Source organism: Neophocaena asiaeorientalis, unplaced genomic scaffold (genome assembly GCF_003031525.2).
Source record: "Neophocaena asiaeorientalis asiaeorientalis breed wild unplaced genomic scaffold, Neophocaena_asiaeorientalis_V1.1 scaffold576, whole genome shotgun sequence".
NCBI classification, from domain to species: Eukaryota; Metazoa; Chordata; class Mammalia; order Artiodactyla; family Phocoenidae; genus Neophocaena; species Neophocaena asiaeorientalis.
In genome coordinates, this window is record NW_020173973.1 from 527,244 (window position 1) to 550,098 (window position 22,855).

The 22,855-nt window shown below is 51.5% G+C and overlaps 1 protein-coding gene across 3 annotated transcripts in view; it reads left to right on the forward strand.

The window, feature by feature from the left end:
* The window catches only part of DYNC2I1 (dynein 2 intermediate chain 1), a 40,632-nt gene that overhangs the window by 12,373 nt on the left and 5,404 nt on the right, over positions 1 to 22,855 (forward strand). The window contains exons 7-21 of one of the 3 annotated variants that reach the window (XM_024753180.1): positions 415 to 469; positions 3,126 to 3,191; positions 5,778 to 5,855; positions 6,752 to 6,977; positions 8,155 to 8,257; positions 9,398 to 9,527; positions 10,840 to 10,951; positions 11,657 to 11,748; positions 12,994 to 13,123; positions 14,744 to 14,916; positions 16,516 to 16,678; positions 19,239 to 19,352; positions 19,450 to 19,511; positions 19,850 to 19,913; positions 20,981 to 21,041. In XM_024753180.1, the coding sequence (XP_024608948.1) occupies positions 415 to 469; positions 3,126 to 3,191; positions 5,778 to 5,855; positions 6,752 to 6,977; positions 8,155 to 8,257; positions 9,398 to 9,527; positions 10,840 to 10,951; positions 11,657 to 11,748; positions 12,994 to 13,123; positions 14,744 to 14,916; positions 16,516 to 16,678; positions 19,239 to 19,352; positions 19,450 to 19,511; positions 19,850 to 19,913; positions 20,981 to 21,041 (1,629 nt within the window). The remainder of the gene's footprint in view (positions 1 to 414; positions 470 to 3,125; positions 3,192 to 5,777; positions 5,856 to 6,751; positions 6,978 to 8,154; positions 8,258 to 9,397; positions 9,528 to 10,839; positions 10,952 to 11,656; positions 11,749 to 12,993; positions 13,124 to 14,743; positions 14,917 to 16,515; positions 16,679 to 19,238; positions 19,353 to 19,449; positions 19,512 to 19,849; positions 19,914 to 20,980; positions 21,042 to 22,855) is intronic. The other 2 variants (XM_024753182.1, XM_024753183.1) reach the window with 2 other exon arrangements.

The window sequence follows — 22,855 nt, forward strand, 5'->3', positions numbered from 1 at the left end:
ATATAAAATATGATTAAAGAATAGAACATATTTCAAGATAAATCTTTCTTTTGGAAATACAAATATTATATTAAACACAAAATAACATTTGGGAGATTCTCTAATAAAATTACAGGAATATTCTAGAACTCTTATAAGGATTTAGAGTCATACACAAACACAAGTTTGTTAAAACGCATAGTTTCTTCTCTCTCTACTGAAGATATTTCCTATCTTGTACTACTGCTGAAACAGTAAAAATGGTTTAAAAAAGGATTGAGTATTCATAGTTCTAACATAGCATGCTTTGCAATATGCCAAACTACTGCCATTCTTAATCATATCAGTTGCTGAGCCTTCACTGGGATGTCAATGTTTTAATTTTCAAGTCTTCGTTTAAAATTAATTTTGATTTTGATCATATTTGCTTCCTAGGCATGCAGAGAATTTAGAGAGGAATAATGGGAAAGATAAAGACTCCAGAAGGAAGGTAAGACACTTCACACTGATTCTGTTATGCAGTGGGCGTGGTCCTGCGACTCAGACCCTGAGGCGGGCCTTGTTTGCAGATGGCTTATTTGGTTGGCTATTCCAGGAGGCACAGAAGAGATACATTTTAGATTCAAAGACTCAAATGGATTAAGAGTAAAAAGATGGACAAGGTAAACCATCAAACAGCAGCTGTAACAGAGCTTGCGTGGCTGGACTAGAGGTGGAGGAACGTATGGTAGTAATAGAATAATTAGCTTGCAGGAAGATGTGACATTTATAAATGAACATGCACCTCACAAAAGAGGCACAAAATACGAGAAGCAAAAACTGACAGAATTAAAGGGAGAAATAGAAAATTCAACAGTGATTGAGACTTTAGCACCCACTTTCACTAATAGAATGACAGCATTTCGTGCTAGCAGATTAGACAATTTAGATGAAAGGGAAATTCCTGGAAGACATAAATTGGTGGAATTGCCTCAAGAAGAAACAGAAAGTCTGAGTAGATCTGTGGTTAGTAACAAAACTGTGTTAGTGTAGAAAATCTCTCCACAGAGCGACCCAGGCTCAGATGACCTCACTGGCGAATTCTGTCAAACATTCGTTATTATCACTGACGCCCTCACGGCCCTGCTCCTCACGTAGTTGTTTCATGTTCTGGACTAGGTGTGCGAGCACGTGTTTGTGCGCACGTGTGTGTATACTCGAGAAGCACATGCAAGTCATAAGGTGTAAGAGCTGTTTCATGTTCTGGACCACGTGTGCGTGTGTGTATACTCGAGAAGCACGTGTCGGTGATGCGGTGTCACTCAGGACACCACAACTCCCAGTCTTCATCTTGTATGCCATTTTCATAATTATCATCAGAAGAGTCTTCAGAATGATTCTTTGGTATCTCTAGAGTTGTATGCTGTGGTGTTAAAATTATTATCAAACCACTTCCTGGGTTTTTGTCTTCTTATAGATAACGCGGCAAGCAGATTTTGGCTTCTGTTACCTGTGAAGAATAATCGTTTTCTCTCTCTGATAGTTGTCTGAAACCCTGGCCTGTGAGATACCTGTCCTTAGTATCTCGTGCCATGTCTTTACAGACCTTTATTCCGTGTACATACACGAAAGCACAGTAATCTTTCATAAACCAGGTCATGCGGCATGTGTTGTTTGATGTGAGGATGTTTTATTCACTCAGTTTGGGGCAGTGGTTGGATTCCTTACTGTCTAGCTGTAGCCACACCTTAGAAAAAAAAGTTAGCCTTACAAATAATTCTTCCCACATAATCTTTTTTTCTATATTATCTTTCACAATCCTATTTTGATATATATATTTGGGGGATTTGAATGCCTTCTTTTCTGTTTTATATACACATACACCCCATGCAGCATATACTGTTTTTCCTGATTTGTTGTGGAAACCCCTCCAGTTCTAATGATACAGATCTCCCTCCTACTTTTCGAGGGTAAATTTCTTTCTTTCTTTTTTTTTGTTTTTTAGAGAAGGGCTTTTATTTTATTTTATTTTATTATTTATTTTTGGCTGCGTTGGGTCTTGGTTGCTGCACGTGGGCTTTCTCTAGCTGTGGCGAGCAGGGGCTACTCTTCGTTGCGGTGCGCAGGCTTCTCGTTGCGGTGGCTTCCCTTGTGGAGCACAGGCTCTAGGCCCGCGGGCTTCGGTAGTTGTGGTACATGGGCTCAGTAGTTGTGGCTCACGGGCTTTAGAGAACAGGCTCAGTAGTTGTGGCACACGGGCTTAGCTGCTCCGCGGCATGTGGGATCTTCCCGGACCAGGGCTCGAACCCTTGTCCTCTGCATTGGCAGGCGGATTCTTAACCACTGTGCCACCAGGGAAGCCCTAAATTTCTTGAACTGGAATTATTGGATGAAAATATATAGTTTTTAATGTTTTCCTTCTGTCTCCCAATGTTTTTGGTAAGTGTTAGCATTATTCAGTAGACTTACAATGTGAGCCACATTTGTAATTTTTAGTTTTTGGTAGTCACCTTAAAAAAGAAACATAAAATTAATTTGAATAACATATATAATCCAACATTTCTGAAATATTCTTTCAACATGTAACCGATATAAAAAATTATGAATGAGACATTTTACATTCTTTTTTTTGCCAAAGGAGCAAAATATGTGATGTCTTTTCCCCCTGAGAGAGCCCAGAAGTGATTTTGAAGATGTTTGGCAGCTCATTCTGGCTTATGATTGGGTCATATATTTTATAACATCAACATTCTTCAGCATTTATGGAGAGCCCACAATATGCCAGAATAGTTTTATGGACACGTGGAAAACTGCTCATTTTCTTCATGGTGATACGCTGTGCACTCCCCACTCTTTGGCACCAAATGGTTTTGAGCAGTGACATCTGAGAGCTGTGCCTTCCTGGGGCCAGTGACCACAGCAGGATGGCCAGCTTCTCCCGTTTTACCTGCCACCTCACTGGCACAAAGAAGAAGGTTCACAGTTCTCCCCATTTCTTGGAAGAGAAAACCGAGGCCCAGAGAAGCTGAGTTCCTGTGTGAAGTCACACCGCCAGTGCCCCTCTGAGCAAGGACCTGCGTCCCCATGAGAGGGGGGGTGGGCCCTGTGGCTGCCCTGGGACCCTCCCTCCGTCCCTCTGCGCTGACCAGCTGTGCTGTGTCCCCCAGCATGGCCGCGAAGAGGGCCCCTCGGCGTGGAAGCTGGCCCGGAGGCAAGGGAGCGAAGAGGCCTTGGTAAGGAGAGGACGTGTCTCTTCTTCTGTCCCAACGCGCGCTGTCACTCGTGTCCCGGCTCTCGCGGTGTGTTTCCTGGGGGTGATACCCTCCTCTTTTAGGCAGCAGGACGTTAGGATGGAGGGGGAGGTGCGTGCTTGCTCCGCCACTGCCCTCGGGTGTGCGGCTTCCTGAGGAGCGTGGGCTGGATGCGTCCTCAGCCTTCTCGTTGTTGCTCTGCGTTGAAAGCAGGTCTGGGGAGAATGGAAGAAACTGAACAGAGGCGTCACAGAGACACAGTTCTGGCCATCGTCAGTGAGACATATTCCATGTAGCAGATAATTTTCAAAAACAAAAGCCAAACCAGAGGCAAAGGAAACGGCCCTTTCCTCCTGTAAGAGGCCATTGGTGACGCCAAGGCACTCTCTCCAAAACTGGGGGGTGAAGCAGAAGGCTGTGTGCTCGGGGCCCCCGTGGGAGGTGGAGGAACACTTCCTTGGCACCGTCCTCCTGTCTGCCCCTGACGGGCGCCCTGGGCACTGTGAGGCCCTGGGTGCTTGCCGAGTGATGAGTTGTTGGCACGCAGCGAGCTTGCGATGCTATGAGTTTTGCTTAAAACTCCTGCATGACGTTTGTCTTAGTTCCTCTTCTCAATCAGCAGGGTCCTGTTTATTGGTACCGTACACGTGGCATGTCATGCACCATAACGTACGGTGACTTTGTATGACGATGTGCCCAAAGCACCTGCTCGTGAGGCAGGTTTTTGGTCCTCTGGGCCTGCGGGGCACGTCCTCATCCCCGGGCTCAGAACCGAATGTCCACTTTGAGGCTCAGCTGGCTTCTCTGTGGCTCCGATCACTGACTTCCTGGCATTGGTCACCACACAGCAGGGCACTAGGTTCTGGAGAGAAGATGAAGCCCTTCTCGCCCCCTTCCTGAGCTCTAAGCTTGTCAGCCCCTCCTGGACGGTCCACCCTCCGCAGGCTCACCCTCTGCTCTCCATCCCCAACATCTATCCTGTGTGAAACCCGAAAGCCTGCGAGTTGTCTCCTTGCCCCTGGGCAGATCAGCAGTGCCCACCTCCGCAGCAGGCCTGCGGGTGGGTCTCACCTCCCCACATCTGTCCTGCCTGCAGGCACCAGGAATGTTTTGTTTCTTCCTCCAGGATGGAGACGGAAGCCCCTTCGGTGATTGAATTTGTGGTGCTTGGGGCGTCCACCACGGGTGCTGGGGAGCCGTGTGGGTATGAAGCAGGTGTGGTGTGATCAGATTTCCTGCTCAGAAGGTTGTCTCTGAACTCCGAGGGCACGAGAGGGGACACGGCAGGGACGGTAGGGGCTAGGCTGGGGGGTGGCAGCGTTGGGGCGGAGGGCCGGCTGGCGGGCGGGGAGAGCGGGGTCCTGGCGGGCTCCTGGTGTGTAGGCTTGTGAGCGGTGGAGGTGCCATGTCACCAGTAAATCGGGCGAGGGGGAGCGGAGGTGGACAAGAGAAGGAACAGCCTTGGGGGAAAGTGTGAGTTTCCTGAACCTGTATTTCGTTTCTGCCACCTCCTGCCCTGGAGACCTGGAACGTCCTTCTGCTCCGTCTTCCCGGCACCCTCTTCCTCATCCCTCAGACCCAGATCGGGTCGGCCTGAGGGTGACACGTGCAGCCACCCAAACCTGCAGAGCACGACTGAGCGCACGTCCACTGCAGGACTTACTCAGACTTCAGGGGAGGAATGGAGGCTGGCGGTGGTCAGTGATGGCCGGGCCAGGGGCAGAGCAGCACATCTGCCTGCTCGTGGGGCAGGGCTGTCTGCTGGTCCTGGTTACTGGAGCTGTGGTGGGCCACACGGGACCTGGCTGGCGTGTGCTTGAGCACATGTGTCAGTGTGTCTGTTCTTAACTGCAGATGCCGGGCTGTGATCATGGATGAGAGGCACAGTGGGGAAGGCAGTGCTGAATGCCAGTCTGTGGGTTATTTGTATAATACCTTCTCTCTTTTTCACTTTTTAAAATTTTGTTCCATTGGTTTTTTTTTTGGCTGCGTTGGGTCTTCGTTGCTGCGTGCGGGCTTTCTCTAGTTGTGGCGAGCAGAGGCTACTCTTCGTTGTGGTGTGTGGGCTTCTCATTGCGGTGGCTTCTCTTTTTGTGGAGCACGGGCTCTAGGTGCACGGGCTGCAGTAGTTGTGGCACGTGGGCTTCAGTAGCTGTGGCTGGCGTGCTCTAGAGCACAGGCTCAGTAGCTGTGGCGCATGGGCTTAGTCGCTGCGCGGCACGTGGGGTCTTCCCAGACCAGGGCTCGAACCCGTGTCCCTTGCATTGGCAGGCGGATTCTTAACCACTGCGCCACCAGGGAAGCCCCACACCTTTTCTCTTTAGCCACCAGAATTATAGAGGTTTCCCAAAAAGAATACGATTGTTCACTGTTTTCTCTTTCTGGCTGTGCTTGTAAGTTAGGGTATTTCTTGAAGAGTTGTAATTAGGTTATGTTCATTTTATAGATATTTGAATTTTAAAATTAGCAACATCAAGTGAATCTGAGAAAACATGTATTTTCCCAACCGATTTGCAAGAGTCAACTTATGATTGAATATTTTAATTGTATGTTTGATTTCTACTCTAGGAAATTGAAAAGGAAGACACCGACTTAGGAAATGCTGGAGCTGGCGAATGTGCCGCCGGTTCTGAAGATGATTTTGAAGTAGGTATAAAAATTTAAAATTTTCTCAGCTTAAAGATAATTTGTTCTAAAATCAGTAACTTAATAGTTTTTTTTTCTTTCTGTTGCTCTCAATACTCCTTAGCTGTTTGATTTAGGTCTGGCACCTATAAAAAGTTTGCTCTATGTCTACCGTTGCTGACCAATATGATGTAATTAAGTGGTTTTTCTATTTAAGCTATTGTTAGTGCACTGCAGTCAAATGTGTACGTACATGTGCACGTGTGTATGCATGTATACGTGTCCATCTACATGGAGTATGCATGTAGCACACGCGTACGTGCATAGCACGTGTGTATGCATGTATACGTGTCCGTCTACATGGAGTATGCATGTAGCACACGCGTACGTGCATAGCACGTGTGTATGCATGTATACGTGTCCGTCTACATGGAGTATGCATGTAGCACACGCGTACGTGCATAGCACGTGTGTATGCATGTATACGTGTCCGTCTACATGGAGTATGCATGTAGCACACGCGTACGTGCATAGCACGTGTGTATGCATGTATACGTGTCCGTCTACATGGAGTATGCATGTAGCACACGCGTACGTGCATAGCACGTGTGTATGCATGTATACGTGTCCGTCTACATGGAGTATGCATGTAGCACACGTGTATGTGCACATACACTCCCATTCTCAGCCCAAAGGCGTTTGCACGTTACTGTTCATTCAGAGCGCTCAGCGTACGTAGTTCTGTAGAGTTTGTACAGGTGCAGAAAAACAAACGCAGCAGTTCATACAGATCTGTGATGCAGTGATGTGGGAATCTGTGAGCTGTAGAAGTCGCCCTGAGCCACACTGAGGACCACGTCTGTTTCAGGCTGTAAGCTGTGCGTTTTGTCCTGTGTGCGTGTCTGCTGCGTTTGCAGGGCTACGAGGACGACTTTGAGGTCTGTGACGGGGACGATGACGATGTTGCACACGAGCCTGAATCAGAAGAGACAGCGGAAGAGCTTCCTCTGGCCAGAAGGAGGGAGATACAGGAAATTCAGAAAGCCATCCACGCAGAAAATGAACGGGTCGGCGAGCTGTCCTCGAAGCTGTTTGAGAAGCAAGGCCAGACGGAGCGTGGCAGGGGGCCGGGGCCGGGGCCGGGTACGTGAGTGCATGCTGGTCCCGTGTCGCTCCCGGCCCTTCCGCCCCCGTGACGGCGCCCGGCAGGTGCTCGGCGCGGGGGGCCTGGGCGCAGCCCTGCTCCTTCCCTGCGCCGTGTCGTCCGTCAGCTGCACAGGCTGCTGTTTTTCTGGAGCCCCGGGTGTGTCAGAGGGGCCGCGTGGCGGCACAGGGTCTGTTCCCCAGGGAGCTGTCCTCTCCCGGCGATTTTCTTTAGGAGATTGGAAATGTATTTCGCTCAGAAGTTCTTGGCATCTGGGTGTGATAGGGCTACTTGTAAGGGTAGGAGCGTTCTTTTCATAAACGCTCCTGACTGTCCTGAGTGCCAGGTGTTCTGAGGGATGAGAAGCAGGAGGCGCTCGGTCGGCAACCTGCTCGCGGCCTCCAGGCGGGTGCCCTGGCTGGGATCCGGCTGTGCCTGGCTGGGATCCAGCTGTGCCTGGCGGGTCTGATCAAGCTGTGAGACGGCAGGGGAGGGCACGCTCTTTGCAGGAGTTCAAACACGTATCCAAGAGGAATGAGAAGACAGAGTAAGATACAACTGGAATAAATGTGTAGACAGACGGAGGTCAGTCTGCACGGGAAGCGCAGAAATCCTTGGGGGATAGAGGCAACGGAGGCTGTCTGCATGGGAGGGTGAGGGCCCGAGCTGTCCGTCCTGGTGGGAGCTTTCGGCAGTTGATGGTGGGTCACCAGGCCAGCGACCTCCGCACCCTGTGACCTGACGAACCCCTGCCCGCGTCTGCCTGTTTTCTCTCTGCCACAGTGAGTGGCTGATCCAGCATTAAGTTGCATCTGTCTCTGTTCTTCAGTTGTTTTGTGCGTTCACGTCTCAGCTCCCTTACCAGAGGACACGCTTTGGGAGGGGGAGGGGGAGAGTGGGGCGGGAGTGGAGGGCTGCCTTGTATGTGTATTCTTAAATATTTCTAAACGTAGTGTGATTGGCACATGCGTAGGAAGTTTTGCTTTGTCGCTGAAAGTTTTAGATGACGGTAGCTGGAGTGGTTCTTAAATGCTCGTAGAAGATGTTTAACACTAGTTATGTGTAAAGACCTTACTGAACGTAATTGGTTTGCATGCTTCTGGCTGGTTTACTCTTGATTCCTTTTGCTTGAAGAAACGTTTCAGTGTCACGAAAACGCTTTTTGTCTGTGTGCAGCTGCAGACGTTTTCCCCTCCGAAACCCCTGCTTGTGGGATTTTCCTGGACTTTGCGACAGCCTCACGCCGCCAGAAGAGTCGGACTCAGGCCCTTAAGCAAAAGTAGGTGTGTTGGGAACTTTGCAGGAGGAATTAGGGAGTTTTAATACACTTTTCTTCAACGTACCCTTAAAAATTAGCTCTTGTTTTGTTTTCACTGCTGGCGTACAGGCACGTGATTTCATTTGTGCTCCGGTTCCCTGTGTCCAGATGTTGTGTCCTGGTGCGGGTGCGCAGTGCTGTAGACAAAATCGGCCCTAGCATTGGCGTTAGTTCTGGGGGCCCCTGGGAGCCCCCACGTCACGGCTGCGGCAGCGTCACAGTCAGGGGCCTGCGAGGCTGGTGGCCGGAACCCCGAGCAGAGAGTCGGCCTGGCCCAGCCTGCGCCTGTGGTGCTGCCCCCTCCTACCCTGTGGTTGGCGTCACTCAGGGCCAGCGCTCTGTTTCTCGCGTGAGGAAGCTGGGGATTCGTGGGTGAAGAGCCCCACGCTGGCCCGGGCGCTGTGCCTCCTGTGTTGATGTCCTCCGTGGGTGCCGCAGGCCAGTTGTGTAGATGATGAAGCGCAGGCCCCGGGTTAGCCTCTGGTGGAGGTGGATGTGAGCTTTGAACAGCCAGGGCCACCAGGCGTCAGAGTCCAAGCTTACACGACTGTGAACTCAGAAATTTGCAGAATTCCTAGATTCATGAAAGTGGAGAACAGAATCTCAGCCCGTGGTCTGCTGTACTCCCAGTACAGTCTGGGAGCAGATGTAAGAGTCCACCCAGATCTGGGATGGATGCAATAGGTTTAGAGAGAGTGGGATCGGCCAGGGAGACGCACTGGCGGAGCGGGCTCTTCCGCCCCCGGGTCTCATGGCCGCCAACCTCTGCAGCAGCACAGCTCTTCCAGTGTCTTATCAGATGAAGGCGGGGGTGAGGGTGGACAGGGGCTCGCCTGGCTGGACGCGTCCCTCAGAGCGGGGTGGGTGGCGGGCAGGTGGGATGGGGGCCTGAGGGCGCCGACGGCACTGGTGGGGTTTTCAGCCCCGGGGCCTCGCTGTACACGCGTGAGTTCCCACCTTAGTGACTGTCAGTATCTCAGGCTCCCACCAGACAGACCTTCACGAGCCCCTTGGCCGGAGCCACCAGCTCCTCCTGAGGCTCCCTGCCCCGGCCCATTCTTCCCTTTGCACGTGGTCGACGTCACGTCGTCTCGTCTCCAGGACACGCAGTGCGAAGCTGCTCCGGCTTATCGACCTGGACTTCTCCTTCACCTTCTCCCTCCTGGACCTCCCACCAGTGAGCGAGTACGACATGTACATCCGAAACTTTGGGAGAAGAAACACCAAGCAGGTGAGCACAGGGTTAGCTACCAAGTGCGAGTGCAGTGCGTTGGCAGGAGTTCGTGTGGCGCGGTGCCCTGTTCCGGACGTTAGACCTGCGAGTGGTTGTGAGGGACGCAGACGTCATGTGCTCGTTGCCTGGAGGTTGTGCCAGCGTCCTCGGTGCCCTGGAGGCTCCTGGGCACGGATGTGGATCGCTCCCAAGCCCTGAGGACAGCCCCAAGTAGGGGAGTTACTGAAGGTCACTGGGAAGTCACCTCGGATCACTTGCTTGGGTTCCTGTGGGCTGTAGCGTCCTGCACTGCCTCCGAGGCCTGCACGTATGTTCCTGCATGTAGGGACTCCAAGATCAGTGACCGAGTGCCTCCCAAATCCCAAGACACTGGGCTCACCTCAGTATCCCTCCTGCCTGTTCCATTCTCCTCACCCTCCTCTCAAGGTCTTCCTGTGCCAGGCCCCCCACCACCTGCCTGTGGATCCTTCTTGCCAGGTCCCTTTGTCATCTACCTGTTTTTCTCCATCACCTGGCTTAGGCCACGCAGCCTCTCCTGCCATCTACCTGCCTGTTGCTCTCTGTCCTTGTCCTGCCCTCTAGGCAACTAGGTGACCCCTTCCCGATGACTTACGCTGTGTCCTCTGGCTCCAGGGTTGCTACAGTACGACCCACACAGCCCTGTCTTTCCCTGTAGTACTTCCAGTTGTTGACTGTGTGACAGTCCACCTCCCAAGGTGGTGAAGTCTTGGAGTCAGGGATCTCCTGGGACATTTTTCTTCTGTCCCCACAGTGCACCTATCAACATGCTCTTGGATATATCAGTCAGTAATCTTTCACTGGGGAGAAGATCACAGGAGGAAATTTAAGAAGCTGACTGATTAACCCTGGCTTTGCAGCTGACTCACTCTGACCTTGAGCAGACTATCTAACTTCTTTTGCTTGTTTTCCTCATCTTAAAGCTATTAGTATCAAAACTGTCTTTGCTGAAGCATGTACATTTTTGAAATAAATAAATTTGTGTCTGGTTTTGCAAAGCTGCTGTGTTCTAAGAGAATAGGGTGTTGGTGGACTAGGTCATCATCTTTTCAAGCCAGAGCTGAATTGTTTGTTGTGACTTTTTGAAAACGCTTTTGAAATTTAGGCCCATATTTATCAAATGTTTAAGACATAACCAGTCTTTGCATGATTGTTATTTATGCCATATGCTTACTTTTGACAGACTAGAAGACTGTCATCATTAACTTAAAAATTGTTAGTTGTTTTCAGCAATGAGAAATGGCTCTGAGGTTGAGATCCAAAGCTAATTCAGCCCAGCTTTGTTTTTCAGGCCTACGTTCAGTATAATGAAGATAACGTGGACAGGAATGTCCAGACTGAAGAGGTTGAGACTCAGGAAGTGTGGACCCAGCACCCAGGGGAAGGCGCGGCCGTGTCTGGGGGTAACCAGCCTCTGCTCTCGACCCTGGGAGTTGTGTTCACTCCCTTTCTTGTTCTTTCCTCCGTCTCGAGTGTGGCTGTCACCACGTGACTCTGGAAACACCAGAGCTCTTCCAGACACCACCCTTAGCACCTGCGCGGAGCTGGAGGCCTGGGCTGGGCCCTGATCAGGGTTCACAACACTTGTTCCTAAATGGAAAGGAAAGAGCCCACGTGCCAAACCAGCACTTTGCAGATGGGCTTCTAGAACACTCTCTGCTCTTAATTTGGGGTAGTCTGTTCTCATTCTTAGAGAAGTTTCATCTTTAAGTACGTTTTCCAGGTATGTCATATCAAGACAGATGGAAGCCCCTGGAATATGCAGAGTTCTGCTCACCTTGGGTTCTCCTCGGTTATTTATGTGCTAAATATTGCTTTACTGGTGGTGCATTGTTCCTTCTGAGGAATTACCTCTGTTACTCCCTTTCCTCAGGGAAGCCTCATCGTAAGAAAATAACGCACCTAAACGTAACACATACATGATAAACTGATGCTTTAGGTAGGATTCTGTTTACAGACTTCTGAGAAATCAGGAGGCGATCTAGAGGATGAGATAGAACCCCCTGGCTTCCCCTCCAGGGCTCCTGGTTCACTCGTACGCCCTTTGACGTGTGCGACCGTGACTGTGAGAGTCGCGCTGGCTGGTTTCATGTGCGCTGTTTTTTCAGGGAGTGAGCGGAGCGGCCCCCTTGATGCCGCCGCCGTCGTCCCGAAGGTCAACACGCCCCGCCTGTGCAGCTTCCTCCGGGCCGCTTGCCAGGTGCGCTCTGCCCTGGGCAGGGACCCCAGCAGCTTCTGTGGCTGCAGGCACTGTCTGTGTGTTTGGATTCTGTACTGTAACGTTGGTTGCTTGCATTTTAAAATGAATATAGACTAAAAAACAGACATACAAAGTCAGCAAGGTGAGCACACATCTAGGGTATTTGAAACTAGTAAACTCATGACTTTAAAAACTGGTTATGGAATCTTCAAAGTCCGTACAAAGGTCGAGGGGCGGCAGGTGGCCGCCGCGTGCTTCAGAGGTCCCAGCTTGCAGCCCTTCACCTCTTGAGCCCCGTCACCCACCCCTCAATTATGTCAAAGCAAACCACGGTCACCATCCTGGTCCTGCGTGGGTGTTTCTGTTTGAGCCCCTGGAGGAAGAGGATCAGGGTCCGTAATGTTTCTCAGTACATCAAGTGCAAGGTCGGCGTTTGTGTTTCTTCAGTTGTCTCGTATTGTTTCCACGTCAGCTCAGAATTCAAGTATAAAGCACCGATAAGTATAATACACATGAACCTGACATGTAGATTCAGAATGAGCCTGTCCTCAGCCCTGTGCTGGTCTCCGAGCTGCGTGGCGGAGCGTCTGTTCTTTACGAGATACGACCGTGCTTTCACACGCTTGCACGTGACGTCAGCCGCTCTCAGTGAGAGTTCACACACTCGGGTGCCGGTGACGTGGAGGAAAGGTGGGCTGGAGCAGGAAGCAGGGGCGGCCGGGGTCGGAGACCTTGGTCTCACTGCTGGGCCTCCTGCCCTGTCCCGTCTGTTCTCAGTGGGCCCCTCTCCCGAGTCCACCTCACCTTTCTCTTCCCCATCGTCGTCCTGAGCGTGACCCACGACCCATGAGGGCAGTGACGGCGATTTGCTGTCACACTGGGTCCTTACCGCAGCCCGGTGAGCAGGAAGTGGTGCTGTAGGTGGCATTTCCATGCCCCTGTTTCTTCTAGAAAAGCTGGAGGGTCCCTTGCCCCACTCCCGTTATTTTAGCAAAAGGTTTACTATGAAAAATGACATCCGATGTTAAATAATGGCTCTGGAGTTTATGTTAATGGAACTTTACCTGGTAGTTTCTATTATTGTGTGGAAAGGACAAAATAATTTCATTCTGTCCGTTTATACGATATCTTGGACTTAGGCAGTTATTTTAAGAAACAGGTAAGATTAGGTAGTGCTTTGTTTTATCTTGTAAGATGAGTCCATTTGAGAGTGTTGAAGAAGGACTGCTCATGTGTCTTTGGAAGGTGATTGCGGTTCTGCTTGAAGAGGATCGGGTGGCGTCGGAGCCGACCTGGACACCCCGGGCGCAGGACTGCCCCCTGCGCTTCAGCGATAGCTCCGCGCAGCTGAATACCAGCTTGCCGTTCCTTCAAAGTAAGCGGTCCTCAAAGTCAACATTGACGTTGAGGCAGTGACCCTTACTGTTACACCCTGTGTTAGCAGGGGGATTATTGAACAGGGAGCGGAGGTCCAGCTTCTGCAGACTCGAGCGCGTGTGTTACAGGACTGATGGGCACTCACGGGTAGAGGAACGGTGGGAGCGGCGTGAGGGAGCGTCCGGGTGGGAGTCGTGTGGTTAACTTAGCCCAGCGTTGACTTAGATTTAAGTTGATCTGTGGTTACAGAGCATAAAATCCACCAAAGTGAAGCCCGTGTCATCACACATGGAGCGTGACCGCATGTGGTCGTAAACGAAACAAACTGCTTGGGCGTGACCAAGTATAAATTGCTTAAGCGGGTCGCCTCCTTGTTTTTAAAACAAGTGTCTGGTGAGGGCTTGGGTGGCAACCACGGTCCTGGTCTGCGTGGAGAAGGGCAAGGAGTGCAGGGGCCCCGCAGTCAGCTGTGCCGGGTGCTTCTGGGCCTGCGTGACCCGGTGCATTGGTGCCGCTTGTTCTAGAAGTTCCTCTATCCTGCCTGCTGTAGAGATCTAGATTCGTATCCATGCCTCTGCACTGACCATTAGCACAAATGGCATTGTTAATTTAAAAAACTCATGTTGTTTGAGGGTATTTTTGTTTTTAAAAGGTAAGAGTTATCCTATTAGAAAAACAATAAATCATTGCATCTATAGCATTCAAAATACAGCTGTCCACACCACCACCTCCCCCTGCAGCCCAAGAAACAGGAATTAAAGCAGTCCTTTCCTCCAGGAGCTGATGAGTGATGGCAGCTTCACAGATCCAGAGCTGGGGGCCGGGTGTGCTTGTTCCAGAGCCCTTAGTTAGAGACAGAGGATGCACGGGTGTTGTCCGGAACTTGCCCCTTAGTTCCGAGTGTGGGCAGATTGGAGGTTTTTCTTTTGTTTTAGTAAAGTGAGTTTTGAGGTAACGGGAGAGGAGGTTGGACGGCAGGTGTCCTTGACCTGGGCCTGGTTCACGTTACCTGGAGCTGAGCTCCGAGGGAGTGACCCGGGACCCTCACAGAGTCCGCTCGATGCCACCATTGCCAGGAAACGCGCAGCGCTGGTGGCCCACTCATTCTTCTCTGGGTGCCACAGATACTCAGGAGTGTCTGCAGTGTCCCAGGCCTTGGAGCCACAGTGGACAGACAGACAGAAATCCTGCCTCTGTAAGTGGACCGAACGAGGGGAACAGACAGTGTGTCTGAGGGACAGATATCAGGAGGAAGATGGGTGTCAGGCAGGGTCCCGTTGCCGGGGGAGGAGGCACTGATGGGGCAGCTGTGACGCCCCACCCAGGTCACCTGCGCTCCCACGGGCCCGTGGGAGTAGCTGATGGACAGCGGAGTCCCAGGCCGCTTTGTGCCGAGTGCGGAGGAGGGTGGCTTCTAGCAGACGAGGCCAACTTGGACGTTTTCAAGTCGAGCTTGGCCATTTGTAAAAACCTCGATTTCAGGTGCGGGCATCTTCGAAAGACCATGTTTATTTCTTCATTAGGCTGAAATGTATCTGAATAATCTGAAGTATGTTAGTTTAACGTGGATTCTGGCAGATCACTAAATGCAGAAACATTTTTCTTGTCTTATCCTCAGACCGGAGAGTATCCTACCTGCATGCCTCTCAGGTTCAGAGGCGGATGGTGGTGTCCGTGCACGGGCGACCTGGGAAAGCCTTCACGCCCCTGCTGGATGGCAGATACGTGCTCTGCGTGTGGGACATCTGGCAGCCATCGGGGCCCCAGAAGGTCCTGATATGCGAGTCGAAGGTACAGCCCGGGAGAGCCGTGGTGTTACTAGCAGAGGGCAGGCACCAGGAGGGCTTCCAAGGCCACTGCTTTCTGTCCCTGCCACCCCAGATGTGTGCAGGGTGACGAGGTACAGAAACTCCTAGTTGGCAGGACCAGCTGGACGGAGGGGCCAGGTTACCGCAGCCTCTCAGTCCCTGGCGTTCAGCACTGTTGTGCCTGTGACTTAATGGACACATGGGCTCTGGCGCCGCTGGGACCCCAGAAGTGTGCTTCCTGGCTTGCTGCAGTGGGTCCGGATATTGTAGAGCTTTCTTTTTTTTTTAAACATCTTTATTGGGGTATAATTGCTTTACAATGGTGTGTTAGTTTCTGCTTTATAACAAAGTGAATCAGTTATACATATACATATGTTCCCATATGTCTTCCCTCTTGCGTCTCCCTCCCTCCCACTCTCCCTATCCCACCCCTCCAGGCTGTCACAAAGCACCGAGCTAATATCCCTGTGCCTTGCGGCTGCTTCCCCCTAGCTATCTACCTTACTACGTTTGTTAGCGTGTATATGTCCATGACTCTCTCTCGCCCTGTCAAAACTCACCCTTCCCCCTCCCCATATCCTCAAGTCCGTTCTCCAGTAGGTCTGCGTCTTCATTCCTGTCTTACCCCTAGGTTCTTCATGACATTTTTTTCCCCTTAAATTCCACATATATGTGTTAGCATACGGTATTTGTCTTTTTCTTTCTGACTTACTTCACTCTGTATGACAGACTCTAGGTCTATCCATCTCATTACAAATAACTCAGTTTCATTTCTTTTTAAGGCTGAGTAATATTCCATTGTGTATATGTGCCACATCTTCTTTATCCATTCATCCGATGATGGGCGCTTAGGTTGTTTCCATCTCCGGGCTATTGTAAATAGAGCTGCAATGAACATTTTGGTACATGACTCTTTTTGAATTTTGGTTTTCTCAGGGTATATGCCCAGTAGTGGGATTGCTGGGTCATATGGTAATTCTATTTGTAGTTTTTTAAGGAACCTCCATACTGTTCTCCATAGTGGCTGAACCAATTCACATTCCCACCAGCAGTGCAAAAGTGTTCCCTTTTCTCCACCCCCTCTCCAGCATTTATTGTTTCTAGATTTTTTGATGATGGCCATTCTGTATAGAGCTTTCTTAATGTGCCTGAGATTTTCCAGGTCCTTGGCCGCGTGCGTTTCCTGCCCCTGGTTAGTGGGGCTGTGGTGTGACGACCACGCGGGTACAGTGGGAGAGCTGCCCTTTTATGTGTGTGTTTCTAGTCATGTGGTCCTTGACCTCAAAGTCGTCGATTTCCTCCAGAGCTGTGGAGAAGGATTACTTTTATGGGTATCAGTTTTGGGGGCTTGAAAATAACGACTTACTGTGATGCAGGATGTAAATAAAATGGCAGAAGAGGCATCAGCCCTTCTGGGCCACCTGATGGGGCTGAATGGAGGCACCGTGGCCACGCCCCGCAGCCGCCATCCCTCCCGTCACCCAGGGAGACGGCACGCAGACGCCCTCGGCTTCCAGGTGGAAGGTCCACGGGCACCGGTACCTCCACTTGTCAGCCTCCGGCTTTCTGTGCATCTTTCTAGGTCACGTGCTGCTGCTTTAGCCCCTTTAAAGCCTTCTTGCTGTTTGCTGGGACCGTGCACGGCTCGGTGGTCGTGTGGGATCTGAGGGAAGATGCCAGGATCCATCATTACGTGAAGCTGAGCGGGTGCTTCTGGACGTTCAGGACCGCAACCTTTTCCACCGGTCAGTGACACTGCCCGCCAGCCCAGGGTCTTCCGGAGCAGCCGTGAGATCCCTTTGCATCGTTCATGCAGGTCATCCCAGAGGATGGCTCTGACCTAAGAGCAAAAGAGACCTGTGATAAACAGGAGAAACAGCCTCCTTCCGGCAGCTGCTCGGGCAGTGGCAGTGGTGATGGGAGCGCTCCGTCCTGTTAGCTCTGGGGACTTCAGGTCCTCAGTGAGATGACGCCCAGTTTTAAATCAGTCTGAAGTGCGTTGGTGTGTGCGCTCCTGTGGCTCAGACAGCCCCACTGGAGGCTGAAGGAGAGAAGTAGTGGCCTCTCAGGGGTCAAAAGGCACCAGAACCACTGGAGCTGCCAGGACCCCTAGTCAGACTACTGTGAATACTTCATGCCAATGCGGCTGCTGCCGCAACCAACCACAACCACAACCACAATTACAATTCCGACCACAGCCAATCACAACTACAACCGCGAACAAGGACAAGCACAACCACCACCCCACCCTGCCCCGCCCCTGCGTAGGCACTTGTGTTCCGGGGTTTTCTCTCAGTGCTTTGTGGACGTGACCTGTTCAGCACCCGTCTCTGCCCACCTGCCAGTGCTCAGGGGTGGGAGGCTCGTCCACGAGCACAGTGACCTCGGGGCAGGGCCTGCACTCAGACCTGACCGTCTCTCACCGTCCTTCTCCCTGTTCCTGCCCAGGGACACCCCCCACCCACGCACCCAACACACAGCTGGCTTTGCGTCTCCCCGTCTTCATGAGTCCCAGGATCGGCTTTTTCTCTGTAGTTTTACCTTCTCAGAAGGCAAATGATGGGACCCTGCAGGGCCCAGGCCTTCAAGCCTGGCCTCCGTCCCTTCGGGAGATGTGCCTGTGGTCACGGCTGTGTGGGGCTCAGAACGTCACCCCTCCTTCTCTGGGCAGGGTCCTCTGCTGGGCACCACGTGGGTTTTTGCGCCGGCAGGTGGGTGGGCTCCTGGTTAATTCCTGTGGCTGGCGGTCAGGACTGGAGCCTGCACCCCAGGCGCCACGGGCTGAACGTCCTCACCCGCGGGGCCGACAGACTTCCTGCCCTTCTGGTGGGTGCGAGTGTCGAGGTTTTATTTTGTGTTTCCCTGAGGACGTGTGATGCGGAGCGTCTCCAGGTGCTTATTTGCTGTCTGTCTTCAGTGGGGTGTGTTTAGGTCTTTCACGCATTTGTAAATTGATTTGTTGCTTCTTACTGTTGCGTTGTTCCGAGGCCTCGTGTGCTCTGGACACAGTCCTGTGTCAGGCGTGTCGGGTGTGCCTCCTCTTCGCCAAGGAGCCTGATCGCCCCTGCCTGGAGCACCACACATATACTGCGTATCTCTATACATTCTCTGAGTACATCTGTGTTTTATACATAAAAGGGCAAGGTTTCTTTTGTCTCCCAGCAACCAATTTTTGCCGCTTTGGGGGTGAAATTGCCACTATTGAGAATGTATGAGTTTATAGGTACCTTACGGGTTTGATGCTGTTAGAAAAGATACCTTTTAAGAATGTGCGTTTTCTAATTGCTGCTATTACTAATTCAACTTTGAATTCACCACCGTGTTCAAAACACTAAAACTCTTAAGTTTTTAAACTTAATTACTCCATTAACATGCTGCCTTCGTTTTCTTTTGCCATCTAAACATTGTCATTAAAACCTTCGAAGTTTCAGTAACCTCAGGTCCAGAGGACACCTCTTCCTCAGCTGGCCTCCCTCAAGTTCATTGAATCTGAAACCTTGTCACTTATTCTTCATTCCTGAGACCGTTTTGTCTTTTTCTTCGGTTTCTTTCTTGAGTTCAGCCCTAACTCTCATTTTCTTTCTTGATGTTTTTTAATCCATTTTTGTTCTGGGTTTCTGATTCCAGGTGTTTTTGTTTGTTTACATGCTTTAAATACATTTCCAAATGTATTTTTGAAGAGATGTGATGTAGTTTGGAGTGTTGGATTTTGGTCTTCTGTTTCATGCTTGTTTTTTGGAGGGGGAATTTTCTTGGGTTGAAATGCTTTCATTTGCATTTTCTCTCGCATTTCCTTCGGTAGCTTTGTGTGGAGTTGGTCTGTTCTTTTCTACTCCTGGACATTTTGTAGGTGGATATGCCAGGTCAGAGGAGCTCTGTTCCATTGGACTGTGAGGTGTCGTTTCTTTAAAGGTGCTGCCCTTGGTGGGGGTGGTGAGCCTGCAGCTCCCGAGTCTCCCTACTCCCCGTTCCCTGTGCTGCTCTGGCTGTGAGGCCCCCGTTCCCCCGCAGCCGGGGAGGCCCCAGCTTCTGCTCTGTCTCTGCGACTCCCTCTTGCCGTGGAGAGCCCCCCACCCGCTCTGTCCATCCTTGTACCTGCCGTCGTGCAGACACAGGGCCCGCCTCTCACAGGTGTGACGAGGTCTGCGGCCTCTGCTCCTCGGTGATGCTGAGAGCCATGGCACGTGTCCTTTCACTGTGGTCCGCGTGGCCTTGTGCTTGGGAAGATGTGCCTGTCCCTGCACAATGTTAACTGTATCCCACGACTCACAGCGTGCGTGTGGTGCCTGTGCTTTTCATCCCCAGACGGTGTCCTGACGTCTGTAAACCACCGCAGTCCCCTCCAGGCAATAGAACCCATCGCAGGGTCTGTCTGCAAAAGACAGAGCTGTGTGCTTTCACCGTTTTCTACTCAAGAAGGTACGTGACCCTTCACTTCCATAAAGTCCTGAGCTCAAGTTGTGAGATGTGGTTTCCTGGTCATGAGCCGGTCTTTCCCCGGTTCTGTCTTCACTAGAGCCAGCAGGCCTGTCCTTCCACGTCGCTTCCTTGGACGAGAGTGGGGTTCTCAACGTGTGGGTGAGTCGGACGTGCGAGCGCTCACCCCAGGGTTTGCGTGGTGGTCGGTGCTCTGTGGTCGGGGTGGCAGGGGGAGATGCGTGCGGAGCAGGGGCGACCATGCAGTCAGCTACGGTGGGGAAACCAGGACGAGACGGGCTTGCTGGGAATGCCTGTGGGAGTGAAAGGGGAGCAGTGTCAGGGCCAGAGGATGCACAGGGCATTGACCGGTCACAGAGTGTAGAGGAACAGGTCGAAGAAGGGAATTTATAACTTTTAAACGCTAGTCTTTTTTCTGGAGCAATTAAATTTTTAGTGACTGTTTCACGATTATTACACGTGCTGACACTCATCTTCAGTGTTCATTTCAGGTGGTGGTTGAATTAGCAAAAGCAGATACTGCAGGTGCAGTAAGTGACTTAGGTAACTATTAAATGAAAACTGAGTTTAATCAACGGTTGCTAAAATCAATAAAGATTAAAGATACCGATAACCGCTTTGAAGAATCAGTCATTAGCTGCATGGAAAATGAAGATTAAGTTGTGTATTTTATAACCTGTCGGCTGTTGAACAGGCCCCTGATGCCCTTGTCACGGGAGGCCCGTGTGTGTCGTCTGCTCTGTGCTCCCTGAGGGCGTCCCCGAGACTCGGTGTCTAAAGGCCCGGGTGTGTGTGACCCCCAAGACCTCTGAGACTGGAGCCACCGGGGGTGGGGGGGCTCTGCGGCCGGCAGTTTGCTGTCCCGACGCCCTGGGCTGGGGCACCGAGGGGCCGCCCGCCTGCACTTCCTCAGCAGCTCCAGCCGCTTATTTAATGACCGGCCCCTTCACCTTGTTTGGGCCGGGGGCACCCCCGTAGAGCCAGCCAGAAAATAGGGCCAGAGTCACTCTGACTTCTTGAAATGAGGAGGGGCCGGTGCTGTGGACCCCCCCTCTCCTGGAGAAAGGATGCGGTGGAAACCATCCTGAGGGGCCTCTCTTCTCAGCCTCGTCTTCGTGCAGCATCCGCTCTGCTCCCTGTGAGCAGGGGCTGCCGTGGGTGTGGGACACCGGGCGGGGCGGGACGGGGCTAGAGGGGCCGGAGGGGGCCTCCCCACCTGCATGACGAACCGAAACCGGCGCGGGAGGACATTTGCAGGAGAGGGTTTCTGTGGGGAATTGGCGGTTTGTTAAATATTGATTTTTTTTCTTTTCTTGCTTAAGTGTACTTCCCTTTTTAAATCAAATCTAAAAATGTAAAGGCTTTTTGATATTGAATCCACCAACGCTCTTCCCCTAAGGCCCTGAAATGCAAATTCTTAATTCATATCCTAAGGCAATTGCAGGAACCTCCCCTGCGTGAGGGACAGAACACTCTTCATCAATCTGCATTTTTGTATTATTTCCTAACACAGATATTTAAGCAATGAAAAATAATTCCAGGCAGATGTAATTGGATTTTGGTTAACTTGTATTACGAGGTGCATTTACTTCTGGTTTCTCTGTTCGTAGGTTTACTACCTGGAGGGAGGATAAAGTTGGTGCACAGTGCCGCGGTCCAGCTGAGTGACAGGTAGGTCTGTGCCGCATCCCTGCTCACAAAGCCCTGTTTCCCACAGGAGGAAATAGTGTTAGGTAGTAACGCATGGCCAGGCTGGCACTGAAGAGCCCTAACTTCCCCCACTGTATTTTTGCTAAATAGTTTATTTGCTACTTAGTTTATTATTAATGAATCAAAGTAATAAATGCAATTGCCAGGTATAGAGCTAACATTTTTCTTTGATTAAAATATTTTCTATCTTATGAATTGGTACGATTTGACTCTTTTTCATCCAGTTTTAATACAACCCTGAAGTTAAATAGACAAGTTTCAGGAACTAGAAGCATTGGTATGAAAGTTTTATTCAGAAATTCGGTTTCTGTTTTTACTCAAATAACTTAATATGATGTAAAAATCTTAGATGTATGAATATTGTTTGTGGTATTTATATATTTCATGTTAATTTATTTCCCGAACATGTCTTTTCTCATCTTTTCACCGCAGTCAGGGCCTAGCTATCAGCCTGTGATTTACCCTGGAAAACGCTTTGATATTAGCCTGACTTTTCCTCATCAGACAGAACACCTCTGGGTTGTATCAATGAACTCATACATGCTTCATGATTGTAAATCACCTGCTGTTGATTTCAGTATAATTATGACAAGGAGTGAGTTACGCTGAAAAAACTCATCTAATACACTGCAGACCCCACCACGGGTGGCCCCCTGACGGCTCACTGAATTTCTGTGAGACCGTTCTCATCTCCATTATGGTCGTATCACTTCATACCATGCATTGCATTTATCTTTTAACTATAAGTTTCTCCTGTACTTAACCATACGCTCTTTAAAGGAAAGCGTCACCCGTAGCTGATGTTGGGTTTTCCCCGCTAAATGCGTGGCACTGCCTCCCCCAGGTCCAGGTGTAACAAACATCTGTCCAGACCGTGTCCGCACACTTGCCGAGTGGCGTGTGTTCTACTGGCTGCCTCGTGGTGCCTCTTCCCTCAGGGAGGGCCCTTAAGTGCAGACAAGTGTCCAGTAGCCACTATAGCCGTGGGGTTGGCGTCTGGCAGGGGTGGTGGCGAGGGGCTGGGCTGAGAGGCAGGCCCCCCGGCGGCTGCCTGGCCCGGAGCTCCGCAGGAGCGGCTCTCCAGAGCCCCTCTGCCAGGCCTGAGCCTCCCTCCCTCGGCCCCGAACACGGGCATCCCGGGGAGGAGGGGGGACCTTGGGTGAAGTGCCCCTGGCCCCTGGGGCAGCAAGGCCTCCCCTGAGAGTGGCCTGGTGGCACGTCTCCTCATCCCCGTGGCTCGGCACACGCGTGAAGTGCTGGGGGGAGCCATGCTGAGTGGGGGCTCGGAGGAGGGACGGCCGTGGGACAGGGGCTGAGATGAGAGTCAGGGAGCCTGCCCCGGGCAGAGGGAGCCCAGAGGCATGAAGACGCCGACGGTTTCAGACCTGCCAGTAGGTTTGCTGTCAGGAGAAGGGTAGAGTCGGTGGCCTGACCCTCAGGAGGGTCCGCTGCGCCGAGGGTTCAGACAGTTCTCTCGAGGGTGATGGGGACTCTTCTTGGAACTCTACGTAAGGAGGGGTGTGTCTTGTTTGCAGTTTAGAACCATGAACTTGGCAGCAGTGTAAGCTTGGAACAGAGGAGGGGACTTGGGGAGAGCTTCGGGAGCTGCCGTGGGGGTGGTTGGAGATCCGAGATGAGAGCCTGAACCAGGCGGCACTCGCGGGGACGGAGGGCTGGGCTCAGTCAAGGGTGGGATTGAGCACACCTGGTGGCCGGCTGGCTCCAGGAACCGGGGTGAGCCTGCCTCTCTCCCAGGTGCCCAGCTCAGCTGAGGG